This window comes from Pituophis catenifer, unplaced genomic scaffold (assembly GCF_029215685.1).
Source record: "Pituophis catenifer annectens isolate HBS135680 unplaced genomic scaffold, rPitCat1.0.hap2 SCAF_4, whole genome shotgun sequence".
In the NCBI taxonomy this organism is placed as follows: Eukaryota; Metazoa; Chordata; class Lepidosauria; order Squamata; family Colubridae; genus Pituophis; species Pituophis catenifer.
Window position 1 is genome coordinate 119,155,119 of NW_027256884.1, and position 17,474 is coordinate 119,172,592.

The 17,474-nt window shown below is 41.4% G+C and overlaps 1 protein-coding gene across 1 annotated transcript in view; it reads right to left on the reverse strand.

The window, feature by feature from the left end:
* The window catches only part of HEPHL1 (hephaestin like 1), a 45,766-nt gene that overhangs the window by 797 nt on the left and 27,495 nt on the right, over positions 1–17,474 (reverse strand). The window contains exons 12-19 of the mRNA XM_070943668.1: positions 17,019–17,232; positions 14,067–14,206; positions 11,341–11,472; positions 8,925–9,031; positions 6,622–6,844; positions 3,872–4,011; positions 613–799; positions 345–361 (exon numbers count right to left, since the gene is read on the reverse strand). Of these exons, the coding sequence (XP_070799769.1) occupies positions 345–361; positions 613–799; positions 3,872–4,011; positions 6,622–6,844; positions 8,925–9,031; positions 11,341–11,472; positions 14,067–14,206; positions 17,019–17,232 (1,160 nt within the window). The remainder of the gene's footprint in view (positions 1–344; positions 362–612; positions 800–3,871; positions 4,012–6,621; positions 6,845–8,924; positions 9,032–11,340; positions 11,473–14,066; positions 14,207–17,018; positions 17,233–17,474) is intronic.

The following is a 17,474-nucleotide window of genomic DNA, read 5'->3' on the forward strand; positions in this document are numbered from 1 at the left end:
ACGCCTTCTGCGCATGTGCCCAGCTTCGAAAACATGGCTAAATAGGACGACATTACATCCGGGTGGGTGGGCAGGCCCACCTGCAGTTGCTGCTACCGGTTTACCCGAACTGGCTGAATACCACCTCTGAACCTAAGGCAATATTGCCTTGGGTCATTCTGGTGAAAAATCTAGAGGGAGTGGCTACCCTGGTGGTTTCCAGAGATAAACAAGGGAAGAAGGATTTCCCATGAATTCAGCCCAACATTTGGTGCAGAAGACCTTAATCTATTTTTATTATAATTTTTTTAATTAAAATCATTAACAAAATCAATAATACGTTATTTTATTATTTTATATATTACTTTAATATAAATTATTTATTTTTTTATTTTTATTTATTTTCAATTTATATACCGCCCTTCTCCCTGAGGACTCAGGGCGGTGCACAGCCAGAATTAAAAACATGAAACACAAATATTAAAAACAATTAAAATCTATATAAATTTGGCCCAAAATTTAAAAAACCACAAACCAATTAAACATTTAAAAATTTTAAAAAATTTTAATATATATAATATAAATTATATTATTATATTATATTAAATATATTAAATATAATTTAATATAAATTATTTATATTTATACCTATTTTATTATCTGCTTCTATTATGGTGTAGGTGGTTTCCATCCCTCCATGAATGTGATTGTATACATGGCAATGTAAAAGCCAGGTCCCTGGATTAAACGCTACCATTTCAGTTGTCTGAAAAGTTGCAGGGATGAGGTCGTACACATCTCCTCTGTGATTGTGATCGATCTGTGGAAAGACAGGGAGCATTATATAGATTTCCTAAAGGTAGTTCTGGACTTCCACAATTCACAATTGGGACTGAACATTCCATAATTTCATAAATAAGTGAGGTGGTCATTGAGACATGATGGGCTGTATGCTAAAATAAAGCCAGGTCATGACACACACTTGAAAGTAAATCAGGAAGCCTGTAATTGGGGAGTGTGTCTGGCAAGAACAAAGAATGCTTATCTACAGGAAATATGCATGTGTAAATCTTGTAACAATTCTGGGTAGTTAGAAAGCTGATAAAAGTAACAAGAGTTAGACAACTTGCAGGCCTCAGCTAAAAATTAGGAATACAGATGGCCTGCAGCCAATAAAATGTGTATTAGATAACTCCTGGGGCATTCATTAGCCAAGGTTTAGGAATAGGGATAGCTAGAGATCAATAGAACAAATTGTAGAATTATTACAAAAATGTTTATTAGATGATATTTCTTATTATCCTGCCTTGTCCCGCCTTCTTCTTTTGTGAAAATGTATAAAGCTTACTTAACCCTTTGTTCTTGGTTCTTGGCATTTTGGCCAGGAGCCCTTTTCCTTGGAGTACTCCAATAAAAAGCAATCAGAAAACCTGCACCTCGTGTCTGGCGTCTATCATTGGCTTCGGCACCAGGCTCACACCCGAATTGGGGACAACAGACACACCTGATTTTATGACTCTTTTTGCCACGGTTGTTAAGGTAATCATGTAGTCATTAAGCGAACCTGGTTTCTCCCATTGACTTTGCTCATTGGAAGCTGGCTGGGAAGATTGAAAATGGCAATTAGCTAACCCCAGGATACTGCATCTGTCACAAATATATTCCGATTGTTGAGCACTCAAATTTTGATCCTATGACTGTGGGAATACTGCAACGGAGGTAACTGCAAATAAATCATTTTCTTCCAGTGCTGTCATAACTTCAAATGATCATTAAATGAATGATTGTAAATTGGGACTACCTTCACTGCTAGAGTTACAGTTCAGCAAACATATTCTGTTCCTTTTTTACCATTCGTTTTTTTAAAATAACTACCGTATTTTTCGAAGTATAAGACGCACTTCCCCCCCCAAAAAGAGGTGAAAATTTGGGTGCGTCTTATACACCAAATGTAGCTCCCCACCCCCCCGGAAAATGGGGCGCATGGAGGCGGCAATAGGCTATGGCAATCCTTGCAGCCTGAAACAGGTGATCTTCAGGAGGCCGATCCAACCGACAATCAGCTACTTGTGCTAATCAGGCTGTGCTGAAGCTGAAGCTGAAACAGGCTGTTTGCTGCAAGGAGGCAAATTGCTGGGAGGCAGAGGCAGATTTTTTTTTTTCTTGTGCTAATCAGGCTGTGCTAAAAATGAAACTGAAACGGGCTGCTTGCTGTTTGCTGCAAGGAGGCAAATTGCTGGCAGGCAGAGGCAGATTTTTTTTTTCTTGCTTTCCTCCCCAAAAAAAGTAGGTGCGCCTTATAGTCCACAGCGTCTTATACTCCGAAAAATAAGGTAGTGCATTCTTGAAAGGCAAACAGACTGATTAAATGGCTGTGTTCGCCTAATACATCTAAGCAGATTTATTAGAGTTAGCCTCTGCATTTGCACAATGTGCTAAGTTTGATATATGTTGGGGAGTTAATTTTATTTTGTTTCTTTAGTGATTTAGCGTGTTGTTCATTTAACTTGGCACATTGCACAAAGTCAAAACACAAGGCAATCCAACAACTGAGTTAAGTGTGTTGTTTGAACGCAATTGTAGAAAATTATTATATGTATGCAACTCTCCCTACAGAGTGGTAATATACCAAATCCATAACATAATAATTTTTAGTTCCCAAAATATACTGTATTACTATATACATAAGTAGTAATAGCTTCTTGTTTGCAGTACAGGTAGTCCTCGACTTACAACAGTTCATTTAGTGACCGTTCAAAGTTACAACGGTGATTTATGACCATTTTTCGCACTTATGACCATTGCAGCATCCTCATGGTCACGTGATCAAAATTCAGAGGCTTGGCAACTGCCTCATATTTATGACGGTTGTCGTGTCCCGGAGTCAAATAATCACCTTTTGAGACCTTCTGACAAGCAAAGTCAATGGGGAAATAAGATTCACTTAACAATCGTTACTAATTTAACAATGGCAGTGATTCATTTAACAGCTGTGACAAGAAGGGTTGTAAAATGGAGCAAAACTCACTTAACAAATGTTTCACTTAGCAGCTTAAATTTTGGGGCTCAATTGTGGTCGTACCTGTATTTTAAAAATCTAGTATTTTGTATACAGTTTTACTAAAATACAAATCATACTTATTTTTTTATTCAGGAGTACATATAGTCTGAAAGTATTACGAATGCCCCAAGAAACATTCTGCAAATTGTTTAATGTGACAGAAAGTGATTAAGACTGGAAAGTACTCATAATAACTATATGATCATATAACTAACTATATCAGTGAGGGCTAACTTTTTGCTATGGTATGTCAAAAGTGTGGGGAGTGGGGGGGTCGCGTGCATGTGTGCCCACACCCATAATTCAATGCTCCCCTCCCCCCCCCATGCATGCACACATGACACCCCCCACACACACATTCTCCCCGCTTTTGGCACACGGTGGGACTGAAAGGCCCGTTTTTCACCCTCCCCAGGCTCCAGAGGCTTTCTAGGAGCCTGGGGAGGGTGAAAACGGCTTTCCCCACCCCTCCGGAGGCCGGAAACAGCCTGTTTCCTGACTTCCTATGGGCCTGGAAGGCCTGAAAATCAGATGGCTGGCACGTACATACACGCTGGACCTCAGCTAGGGCAATGCTCGCGTGCCTACAGATATGGCTCCACATGCCACCTGTGGCACACGTGTCATAGGTTCGCCATCATGGAACTATATGATCATATAACTAACTATATGATTAAGAATCAAATATACATGAAATTATTTTTTCCTCTTTTCTTTTCTTTGGTCCTGGATCCACCAATTATTTTTGGGAGTATCATTTTGAATATGTCACTTAAGCCAAAGGTGACCCTCAGTCCCCCCAAAAAATTGCCCAGCCTGGTCAATACTAACCTTGAAAATAAAGGTTTCACCATGAAAATGGACAGTATGGATGTCAAGTTCATTTCCCATTCCTATAAGATACCAATTTGTGTCCTCTCCTTCATTCATGATCAGACCAGGGAGATTATTAAAGATTTTGCCATTGATTGCTAAGAAAAACAAACATGTAAGAGACAGATGTGAAAGGAATGAATCACAGATTTGAGTGTTCCTCTCTCTACTTGAAACCCATAACAGAGAATATGTGTAGCTCAGGGTTGAAATGAAGGGTCCTTGGTGCTCTCTGAGCTTGGTTGTTTTATTGCAAACCTTTCATTACCCAAACTAAAGGAACACGGTGGCTCATGTGGTAAGGATGCTGGGCTGGAGGTTAGCAAGCCCATGTTTGAGACCCAAATGTGTCGGGGTGGGTGAGCTCCCGTCCTTCGCTCCAGCTCCTGCTGAGGACATGAAAGGGGCCCCCAACTGGGCATCTCCCAAGCAATGTTGATGTCACTGGCTACTCCTTTCAACCGTGCTTCTGACACAAGTGCAATATGATTACCCAGACTAGATAACATCATCAATGCTCAAGCATCAATGCTCAAGCAAAAGCACACATATAAACTGGGGGAAACAAGGCTTTTGTAGCAGTGACTTTGAGAGGGATCTTGGAGTCTTAGTGGACAATCAGCTAAATATGAGCCAGCAGTGTGCAGCAGCAGCTAAAAAAGCCAATGCAATCCTAAATTGCATTAACAGAGGGATACAATCAAGATCAAGTGAGGTACTAATACCACTCTATAAAGCCCTAGTAAGACCACACCCAGAGTACTGCATCCAGTTTTGGTCACCCCACTATAAAGATGATGTTGGGCCTCTAGAAAAAATGCAGAGGAGAGCAACCTGGATGATTAGGGGACTGGAGGCTAAAACATATGAAGAACGGTTGCTGGAATTGGGCATGGCTAGTCTAGTGAAGAGAAGGACCAGGGGAGACATGATAGCAGTCTTCCAATATTTGAGGGGCTGCCACAGAGAGCTTGACAGCTTGACTTTTGGAATTATTCAAATTATTGGAATTAACTTTTGGATTCAGAAAATCCTTTGCCTAAGCAAAATTCCCAGTCTTCTCTGATCGCTCCATCCTTCCATTTTTATGACCCCCCCCCCCGCCCCCCAAAAATAGACCTGGCTATTGCAAAAATTCTTTGAGCACCAGGGGCAACTGTGAGGGATACCGAGATGAGCTTCGGTCCGATGGGAATTGCTGCTTCCCAATGAGAAATTTATGTGTGTGCTTTTGATCACCAAGTCTTCATTTCTGTGACTTACTGCTAAGACAGCTCACATATCAGTGCGTTTTGAGAATAAAATCAGACTCATGGAGATTTTACTTATTTGAATATTTTTTCCAACTGAAACTTTTCCTACGTATATACTGGCTGAAGTGTTGCACCATGGTTTCTTAAACGTGGTTAATAAATCAGAGTTAGTTAGGTGCACAGAATACCTTGAGCAGTGGTGGAATTCAAATTTTTTTAACTACCGGTTCTGGGGGCGTGGCTTGATGGGCGTGGCAGGGGAAGGATACTGCAAAATCTCCATTCCTACCCCACTCCAGGGGAAGGATACTGCAAAATCCCCATTTCCTCCCCACTCCTGGGGGAAGGATATTGCAAAATCTCCATTCCCACCCCACTCTGGGGGCAGCCAGAAGTGGTATTTGCCGGTTCTCGGAACTGCCGTACTCAAAATTTCTGCTACCAGTTCTCCAGAACCTGTCAGAACCTTCTGAATAACACCCCTGGCCCTGAGCCATAACTCACAGGAATGAGTTACCTGAGGCCAGGCCTTCATTTATTTACAGGCCCAGGAGCATCACCTCACATCATTTTCTATCACGTTAGAAACACAGGGAAAATATAGTACAGGAGTGAGGAACAATGGTCCTTTTATGACTTGTGAACTTCAACTCCCAGAATTCCTCAGCCAGCCATGTTGAAGTCCACAAGTCGTAAAGGGGCCATCATTTCCGCACCCCTCTTATAGTATAAACCCTAAAACAAAATATAGTTTAAAGGTAAAGAAAAAAAAACCCAAAATATTCATCTGAAAAATCTACTGATACTCGCCTCCACTGGCTGAAAATTCTGGTTTTGCCAACTATGCATGATGGTCCTTCTACTTTTAAATATTGTGTGGCTCCCAACCACAACAAAATGGCTCCGGCCTTATATTGTATTTTGCAACCAGCTACATTCACACAACCTATCCAACCCAACAGAACTAAACCCAGTGGTGGGCTGCTGCTGGTTTGGGAGAACCGGTAGTTCCAACTAGCAGCTGGCTCTGCCCACCCGCCCTGGCACTATCACGTCCTATATAATCACCACCTTTTTTTATGCCGAGCGCATGTGCGCGCGCTCACATTTTCGGTTCCGGGTGAACCAGTTGTTACAACCGGTAACAGTCCACCACTGACTAAACCACATTACAACTTAGTGCAACCTGCGAATCTGATCGATATATTAGGTTAGACCAAGAAAATTTTTCTCAAGTTTATTGTAAAGGACAGAGAGTTCTTTTAAAATTCTCCTAAAGTTTATAGCAGCATAGTGAACCAAGAAAGCTGCAACACATTATTATAATTGTTTTGAAAGCGGAGGTTGGCTTTGAACTTTGGGGAAATTGCATGATGGTGCAAAAGCCTAAATAATTGATGAAGCATTATATTTTTCAAAAAGTAATTCTCTTATTCCATATACGAAGCGACATACCACACTTTCTGTTCCCTTTCGTAAAATTACTGGTGGGGTTAAATTCTTCAGGGTTTTTGTGCAGATATTTGACAATGTTGTCATTTAAATACCAAGATTCGTTTTCATCAAAAATCATAAATAGAAGAGTAAATTCACGATCAACATCGCTCCTTGAGCCGTTTTCGTTTAATATCCCCTTCCTGCAAATTATAAGCGGTCCAATCAAACCACTGTTCAAATCCTGAAATTAAAGAACAGAAGGGAAAAAAAACAGGACAAAGAATGGGTTCCTTTATTTGATACCAATGTGTGTGTGTGTGTGTGTGTGTGTGTAGTAGTTTCTCCCTGTGTGTATATGTCTCTCTCATGTATGTACATACATACATACACATCAGGGGTGGGCTATACTTAGCTTTACTACCGGTTCGCAACGGGATCCTGCGCGTGCACTTGCTTCGCACACAGATTGCCGATGACAACATCCGGGGCGGTGGGTGGGGCCTCCTGCAGGTTTTACTACCGGTTCTTGCGAACCGGTCCGAACCGGGGACAACCCACCACTGATACAAATACATAGAGACCTATACACACAGAGACTATTAAAAGAGCCTTGGTACTACAGTGGTTTAAAGCACCCTGTTATTAACACAGCTGCCTGCAATTTACTGCTGGTTCGAATCTCTCCAAGGCTCAAGGTTGACTCAGCCTTCCATCCTTTCTAAGGTAGGTTAAATGAGGACCCAGTTTGTGGGGGCAATAAGCTGACTTTGTATAAAATATACAAAAGTATGAAGGCTATTGCTGAGCACATTGTAAGCCGCCCTGAGTCTCCGGAGAAGGGCGGCATATAAATCAAATTAAAAAAAAAAAAAAATAAAAAAAAAATAAAAAAAAAAAGCAAGACTTTTAAAATAAGTGCGGGAATAATGGACCACGCCAAATAAATAATAAATAAACGGGCTCACGCATGGAAATCTTAATACGGTAAAAGCTGCAATATTGTTATGCTTTGCTGACTTCCACGAAATCAGCTGGAGGATACCTACTGTAAAGACTCTTTGTATGCCTGATCAGGGGTGGTATTCACTTACTTTCCCTACCGGTTTGCAAATGTGAACACTTTGCTCGCCCGTGTCACTTCCGTGCATGCACACAGCCTTCTGCACACGAGCTTTGCTCATGCATGCACCTTCTGCGCATGCGCACGGTCTAGAGGTGGGTTTCAGCAGGTTCTGACCAGTTCTGGAGAACCGGTAGCGGAAATTTTGAGTAGTTCGGAGAACTGGTAGTAAAAATTCTGACTGGCTCCACTCCCATCTATTCTCTGCCTCCCAAGTACCAGCTGATCAGGAGGGAATGGAGATTTTACAGTATCCTTCCCCTGGAGTGGGATGGGAATGGAGATTTTACAGTATCCTTCCCCTGCCACATCCACCAAGCCACGCCCACCAAGCCACACTCACAGAACCAGTAGTAAAAAATTTTGAAACCCACCACTGGCACGGCCTCAAAAACCTGCCTAAATAGGACGGCATAGAGCTGGGGTGGGTGGGCAGGCCCACCCATGATTTCTGCTTCCGGTTCACCCGAACTGGTCTGAACCGGCTGAATACCACCTCTATACCTGATGCATATCCTTCTCAAAATAATTCAGTTCTAACACATTCAGAAAATATGGAAATCTTTCAGGATACCCAAGAATAAATAGAGGAGAATTAAGAAAAAAAAAATCAAAATGGCAGTTACAGCCATATTATTAAAACCCCACCTTTTTGAGACATACATCATGAGTGGGGCTGCCTTCTTTTTTTAACATCCCTTCTCTTACTCGCCCGCCAACCAAATGGACACTCTTGAATCCATGGTCTTTCCCTTAATCATTTAGCCCAGGGATCAGCAACCTGCAGCTCTGGAGCCACATGTGGCTCTTTCACCCTTCTGCTGCGGCTCCTGTCACTCAAAATATGCGTCACAACCGCCAATGTGCGACACCCGCCGGCACGTGATTTATTGAGCTTTTCAACCACCGGTAGGCCAACCATGGATAAATCCAAGAAAAGTTTCAGAAGAAAGCAGAACGTTTAATTCAACTACATATGCTAGTTTTGTGGCTGGTCAAGAAATAGTCAGGCGCAGGAAGCGTTTTGTGCCTCCCGGTGTTTTCTTTTCTGTGGGAAACAGGTCCAAATGGCTCTTTGAGTGTTTAAGATTGCAGACCCCTGATTTAACCTAAGAAATGTCATTTTCACCCAACTTTTTAGAGGTTAGACAAACTTAGAGGAAGAACCCCAACCCTATAGGATATTTAATTTACCATTTACCTTTACAAAATGCACCGTTGAATAATAAGCCCAAGAAATACAGTTTGGATCAGAAATGCCAGGACCTGATCGTTCTGGAATTCTCCAGAGATATATGCTTGTTTCTCCTGCATGCAAACATTTGTATTTAAGAAAAAGGAGTTTAGAGAACAGAAAATTAAAATAAAGATTATCAACATCCAACATTCGATGAAAATTGATCCAACTTGATAATTATGGTAAAATACCAACTACTTTTTAAAAATGTTTCTTGCCTTTAATTCCCAAGATCAGAAGTGTATGACAAAGTCCTCAAAATGCCAAAATTCTACTTAAAATCATCAATACCCAAAATATACTGTAAATAGTCCTTGACTTTCAACTATCATTTAGGTGTTACAATGGCGCTGAAAAATGTGACTCATGACTGTCTTTCACACATTCACACAACTAAATTGGTTCAATGTGATTTATTGGACAGACTATGGTTGGATGGGTTCATGCTACACCAAGCCAAGTTTAATCATATTATGATTTTGTATGACATGTACATTCATTTAATAATGCAATCCTTTGTATTTGGGAGGAAGCTCAACTGCTTCTCATGGGGGTTACTGTCTTAACTGGAATTGGATAAAAAATTGCTAATTCGGTTGAATCAATTTTGCATTACAATTATACCAGTGGTGGGTTGCTCCCAGTTCGCACCAGTTTGCAAGAACCGGTAGTAAAAAAATTTAATAGTTCGGAGAACCGGTAATAAGATTGGCTGGCCATGTCCCCGAACCGGTTCCCAGCCCGGTTGCCGTTCACTTACCCCGCCCACTCCCAATCTATTGCTGCCTCCTGAGTCCCAACTGATGGCTAAATTAAGACTAAAAGCTTTCTTAACATCCAGCTAGGTAGCCACACCTTACAACTTTGGTTGATCTCAAAACACTAAGCAGGATCAGACCTTAGGGCTGTGCAATCCTTTGGATTTGGTCTCTAAACAGACCAAAACTTTGGATCAACCAAGTTTAGACCAACAGAGAACTAAGTTGGAACTAAGGAGAACTTTCTTGACAGTTAGGACAATCAATCAGTGGAACGACTTGCCTCCAGAAGTTGTGGGTGCTCCAAAACTGGAGGTTTCTAAGAAGAGATTGGACAACCATTTGTCTTCAGTGGTATAGGGTTTCCTTCGTGAGCAGGGAGTTGGATTAGAAGACCTCCAAGGTTCCTTCCAACTCTGTTATTCTGTTATCAGCAGACCACAATTTCGGACCATGCAATAGCACGAACACAGCCCCTATCTTCAATATCTTAAAGCAGCTGTGCATTTTCCTAGGGTTAGCACGGCAACCCTTCATCACCTCTTGCCCCATTTCGGGGAGAAGAATCAAAACTTGTGCTATCTGCTCTGTAGCACATTCAGAAGCTATTTTGGGGGAATCACTGTGCTAGTTAGTCCATGGGATGAACCAGGGGTGGGTTCTATTTTTTTTACTACCGGTTCTGTGGGTGTGGCTTATTTTATGGGCGTGGCTTGATGGTCATGTGACAATTCTTTAGGATTTAGCAGAGGTACTGGTCTACCAGGCTTTTAACTGCTTGCAGAGCTGTACCGGTCTACTCATTTATTTTTGCAGGCACTGGTCTACCCATTTATTTTTGCAGGCACTGGTCTACTCACGTATTTTTGCAGGCACTGGTCTACCCATTTGTTTTCTTTTAACACTGATCAGCTGTAGGGCAGCCCTTTGAAGCCCCGCGGCATGAGTTTAAACAGTTTTTTTCCTTCTAGCCAATCAGCTGGGACTCAGGAGGTAGCAATAGATTAGGGGTGGGACCAAATAAAATGTAAGAATAACACGGGGGTGGGGGGGGTGAGGGGGGCTGGGGGAGGCAGAACCGGTTCGGTGACATCGTATCGTCACCGCTACCGGCTCGGCAGAACCGGGCGGAACCGGGAGGAACCCACCACTGGGATGAATGATGGACAGGAAATCCCCACTTTTCACATTCCATAGGAATGTTTTTTTTCTTTCTAGAAGTTTTTTTCTAGAAAAAAACTTCTAGAAAGAAAGCAATGGGAAACCCCTTCCATTTTGGGACTAAAGCAACTACCCTGTTTTCCCGAAAATAAGACCCAACTGGAAAATAAGCCCTAGCATGATTTTTTAGGATGCTCGTAATATAAGCCCTACCCCCAAAATAAGCCCCAGTTAAGATTGTCAACCAGATGGATGCATTTAGTACCGTATTTTTCCCAAAATAAGACCTTACCTAAATAAACCCTAATGCGTCTTTTGGAGCAAAAATTAATATAAAGCCTGGTCTTATTTTTGGGGAAACACAGTAGAAAACTATGAAGTTATCAGGAATCAAATCCAACTCATAGGATTTGCGTGAAAGTTGGCAGACTTGTGTCTTCTGTTCTGATCCACCACTGTACCTGGCATGGTAACGTGAGCTTTTGTTCCAGCATCTTCTTGTACACCATGAGCTGATATTGAGTAGGGCCTACTGGCTTTGTTCTTAAATATAATTACTACCAAGTCACCAACTTCTGCATGAATGAAAGGCCCTAAAGCAAAACAAAAATACACACACAATGAGTATTGTATATTTTTTAGACATATATATTATTAAAATGCAGTGAATGACAAGAACTCTCATCTCATTCTAAAGAATGAGCATGAAATTAATTACCGTATTTTTCAGAGTATAAGATGCACCTTTTTCCCCCAAAAAAGAGGGTGAAAATCTGGGTGCATCTTATACTCCAAATGTAGCCCCGCCCGGCTTCTCAAATTGAGGTTTTGGAGGCTGAAAAAAGCATCAGAAAATAAGCCTCCAAACAGAGCTTCAGAGGCTTTTTTTCTGAAGTTCTGTTTCAGAAGCTTTCAGAGGCAGAAAAAAAGCAAGGCACAGAGCTCTCAACCAAGGAACCTGTTGCTAAAATTCACCTCTGGTAACAGCTGATTGGGGGTATTCCGGGAGGCTGATCCACCTGCCAATCAGCTTTTTTCTTATTTTTCTCCCCAAAAACTAAGGTGCATCTTATATGCCGAAAAATACCATCTAAAATGATAAAAAATAATAATTCATAGATCAATATCCTATTCTATTGAGGATTTTTGTGTTTTTTTAGCGAGTAAGGTGTTAAAATAGAGGCTGTTCTCACTTGACTGTAAATGTTAGGCTACAAAATAGATCCTTCACTTTAAATGGATGACAATACTTAAACAGATGTTTATAATACATTTTAAACAATGAAACACTACTTTAAAAATCAACATTTCCAGCCAGATTTGTCAGAATTTCTCTTCGTAAAATAGTGTTGATATGCTACTCCATCTCCTGGTGAAAAGCATAATTTGCAAACTGTCTATGCAGATTCTCCATCATCCAGGTCATGGTTGTTCCACAGGTGTTTTTCTTTTAATTAATTAATTAATTAATTAATTAATTAATTTGTTTATTTATTTAGAATGTTTATATAGCAACCTACCTCATTACAAGCCATTCAGGGCACGTATAACAATCAAATAAAACCAGAGATACATAAAGCAATCATTATAAGAATATAAAAATCACTATTACAAAGGAAATATTGTAAAAAAGTTAAAATATACAAAGCACACCGAGAAAGCAAAATATGAACCACCGTGGAGCCATTTCAGACAGTCTCTGTTTCCTGGAAGCCCCAGGCGTGGTGACATAACCAGGTCTTAAAAGGTAACTGTAAAGGTTCCCCTCGCACATATGTGCTAGTCGTTCCTGACTCTAGGGGGCGGTGCTCATCTCCGTTTCAAAGCCGAAGAGCCAGCGCTGTCCAAATACGTCTCTGTGGTCATGTGGCCAGCATGACTAAATGCCAAAGGCGCACGGAGCGCTGTTACCTTCCCACCAAAGGTGGTCCCTATTTTTCTACTTGCATTTTTTATGTGCTTTAGAACTGCTAGGTTGGCAGAAGCTGGGACAAGTAATGGGAGCTCACCCTGTTACGCGGCACTAGGGATTCGAACCGCTGAACTACCGACCTTTCGATCGACAAGCTCAGTGTCTTAGCCGCTGAGGCACCACGTCCCTTTTAACTAGGTCTTAAGGGACTTTCAAAACCATAGCAGGGATGGAGCTAACCTCAGGGGAAAGGATGTCCCATAAGGCACATGCCACAGTAAGAAGGCCTATCTCCTGGGACCATTCCAGGCAGATGGTGGCAATATGCTTTCCCTGCCATCAGATACCAGGGTCATATTATCATATATAGTGGACATGTGTAGAAGCAAAAAAATATTGGGCAAAAATCCATATGTGGTTGTAGAAGATGACACAACAACATATTGATCTCAAACCTGAATTATTCTTGTTGGGGATTTTACCAGAAATTTATAGTAAAGAAAATTATTCATGTAATAACTGCAGCTAGAATTGTATTTGCACAAAATTGGAAAAATGAAGAGATCCCTACGGATGAAAATGTGATTAAGAAAATATTAGAATGTGCAGAAGTGAATAGATTAACGCTTGCAATTAAAGGAAAGGAAGAATCTGACTATTATAGTATATGGGAGTTATTTTATCTAATTTATGAAAATTAGAAATAAAAGCAGAGGAGTGAAATATCGAAAATATATTACAAAGTCAAATAAGCCAAGAAGAGAAATGTTACAATAGTGGATATGTTACGTATTAGTATTAATCCAAGAATAGATATAAATAATGAACATGGTGGTAAATTTTAATGGTTATTGCACAAAAAAATTATACTCAGATAACACACTGTTTAATGAAAGATGAAATGTTTGTATTAAAAGAAAATTAAAAATTAAAAAAAAAGATTCTATAAGAATGATGTTGCAGCAATGACATTTTTTTTTATGGAAGCAAATGGGACACTAAACAACGCACACTGGCACAATGATGGGAAATATTGCTCTGTAGAAATAGGAAGTATAAGACAAAACAGAAAGAAAATGGAAGCTATTGGAATGGAGGTCCGAGAGGATTTGTCTCAACCATTTTTTATCCTTTTACATTGATGTTACACTACCCATCCCAAGGAATAAATTTAATTGAAATCAGCAGGGTTCCCCTTTGCAAGGAAAACATTTTGCAATTGTTTTAAAACTCACGTGTCCAAAATTTGCCTCATGGTTTATCCAAGTTCCTCACCTAGAATTTGCAGGTGTTCCTCTTTTAAGGTCCTTTTTTTGTGCTCCATAAATTTTCCGTCAATGTATTCTCTATAAACCACTTTCTTGTACTTCGAGCCTATCATATCTTCAGCTTGGCTCACAAATATATGTCCATAACTTGAAAAATAAGTAAAAGTATCACAATAGTCATAACTCTGTATAATAATTCATCATTTGTACACATCCACAGTCAAGAATTCCTGGAAACATGAAATCACAGTTCAAGTCACTGAAAATGACAAGAGTGGGAAAATTTTATTTTAAAATTCAGAATGATTATTTATTTATGACCATTTTTCACAACTCATGACCGTTGCAGCATCTCCATGGTCACGTGATCAAAATTCAGACATCGGTTGGCAACCGATTCAAATTTATGATGGTTGCAGTGTCCCGGAATCACGTGATCAGCTTTTGCAACCTGACGAGCAAAATCAATGGGGAAGCCAAATTCAGTTAACAACTGTGTGACTAATGTAACAACTGCAATGATTCACTTAACAACTGTGGTGCAAAAGGATGTAAAATGGAGCAAAACTCACTTAACAAATGTCTCACTTAGCAACAGAAATTTTGGGCTCAACGGTGGTCGTAAATCAAGGATTACCTGTACTATTTCTGAATACAGACGACTTTACTTCCAAGCAAATATCCATAGCTTTGACAGCAAAATCTCTTAAAAGAAATGGAGTGTGTCAATCAAACAACTATATTTTGTCCTTAGTTTTTACTGGGGATTAGTTATGATTAAATGGATGGGGGTCAAGATTTTAGTAAACTCAGCTATAAGATTATAAATCCTGTTTTCAATGCAAAGCTTCTTTCCCAGATGGCTCAAGCTGGTTTCTACTGACCTATTTTGAAAGTGCTTCAACATGCTGGGTTTAATTTCTAAAGAGACAGGTGGTAGGGAATCAGATCAGGAAGCCATGCCTTCTGACTCTGGATGCAGAACATAACCTGAGAAGTTCTTGGTGCTCTCTGAGCTTGTGTGAAGTTTCTGAAAGATGCCCTAATTAATTCATGAGCCATGAGCCAAACTTCAAAAGAAATACAGTCATTTATTAGGAGCACCATTTCGGCAATATTCAGTTAGAACTAATCCCACGTAGATTTACGTTCCCCTATGACCCTGTCTCTCCCCTCCTCCCTGGCCATGTCATAAATCACATTCTCCAATTACCCACTTTGGCTGGCTGTGAAATCCAACACCCTCCTTCTGATTGCGGAAAGAAAGCATGTATGGAATGTAGCTTCCGTAAGGGAACTCAATTAGCTCTATCAGTTCTCCCTCCCTCCTGCTCATGGCAACTTGAAAGCTTTGCAAGTTGACAGCTTGGCTGTTTTCTTACATTACCCAACTAGACAGCACCATCAGTGAGCTACAAACATTCTCTTCTATTGAACATAGAGTATAGAATCATAGGGCTGGAAGGGACCTTGGAGGTCTTCTAGTCCAGAAGTTCCCAACTCCTTGTCCATGGACCAGCATTGGCCCATGGCATGCCAGAAACTGGGCCATGCAAACAAGTGAAGCCCTGTTGTGTCCCGCCAGCGGAGCTGCCAGCAGAGTTGGACAGTGAGGAGATTGGGGAGGAACATGGGCCAGTCGTGGAGGCTGGAGAAGGCTCGGATGAGAGGTCTGCATCGGAGGCAGAGAGGGGGACAAGGCTGTCTGGCAATTATCAGCTGCCTCCCGAGCTAGTCAGCAGTGAGGCAGTGGAACAGCTGGAGCCTGTTCCCTGTATGCGCATGTGCAGAGCTGTCAGAAGAAAAGAACAGCTAAGAAATCAGGATCGATTTGGGAGTAAAGCCACAGGTGGATGATGAATGCCCCCTCCCATAAGAAATAAAAGAGGAGTGAAAGGGGAGTGAGCTTTTGCAGGAAACAATTCAGTCGTTCAGTCGTTTGGTCATTCGGTTCAGAAGTGTGTAGATCTATCTGTGAATCTTAGAGACTCTGTGCCAAGTCTTTCCTTGCACAGCACTGCGTTTGGAAAATATTTACATGGCAGCTTGCCAAGCTAGATAAGGTCTGTGGTCAAAAATTCACCTTTGAAAGACTGTTTGCCAGGCCTTTGCTGAATGTGAATGAGAGGAATTCACATTTGTTTAATAAAAGGGGTTTTGTCGGGACCAGGATTCTGCTTCGTGCTTTTTGGGGAAGCCTAGATCAGAACAAGCCCCATCCACAGGATGCAGGGAGCATGCAAAACCACATCCCCTCCGGTCCGTGGAAAAAAAACTTTCTCCATGGAACTAGTCCCTGATGCCCAACAGGTTGGGGGCCGCTGCTCTAATCCAGGGATCTGCAACCTTAAACACTCAAAGAGCCATTTGGACCCGTTTCCCACAGAAAAGAAAACACCGGGAGTCACAAAACCTGGGTGGGCGTGGCCAACTCGATGTCACTCACTTCCACCAGTCACATGACCCCCCCCAGCCTCGCCTACCCAGCTGGTCATTAGGGCAGAGAACTGGTTGTTAAAAAACACCGGGAACCACAAAACCCTTTTGACATCTCTCCCTCTCCCTCCCTCCCTCTGCCTCTCTGTATCTCTCTATGTCTCTCTCTCTCCCCCTCTGCCCTGGCTGCTTCTCCATCCCCCGCCGTTGCCCTTACCTTCTCAGGCCAGGCAAGGAGTGACTGGGAGGGAGGGTGAGGGGCGGGGCGGGGCCAGCCAGTGGTGGGATCACCCGACAGGGAGCCACAGCAGAGGGCCCAAAGAGCCGCATGCGGCTCCAGAGCCACAAGTTGCTGACCCCCGTTATAGTCCAACCCCCTGCTCAAGGCAAATGGTTGTCCAGTCGATTTTTGAAAACCTCCAATGATGGAGCACCCACAACTCCAGAAGGCAAGCTGTTCCATTGATTTAACTCTTCACACAGTTGGTAGATAAACTATTAGTAGAACATAGTCTGTCCATACCTTTCTTTTTGGGTCATTCCTTCCATCTTCTCCTCAGCCCAGGTCTTATTAGGGGCATAATCCCATTCCACCTCTTCTGCAGCCACATAATAGGTCCTCACTGTTCCATAGTGTCTGCCATCAGATGAGCTCTTGCCACAGGATTTAACATTATACCACTGCTTCATCCCATCAGTAAAGTGATCAAATGTCCTACAAGCCACTTGGAAAGTCCCTGAAATGAAATTGATTATGGAAAAAAAAAGGGTTAAGCATTAAAAATGGCCACGTTTTGTACTAAAAATGAATAGGTCCTTTAATTTAAAAAAAAAAGTTTTATTTTGGAGAAGAGGAAAAAAAGATTTAATTGGGAAAAACAGAGATAAATAAAACCAAACCTGCCACCAGAATTGGAAACAGTTGCCTATTTGAATTTACATTTACATTACAATTTCATTGTGTTAGATAGCAGCCAAT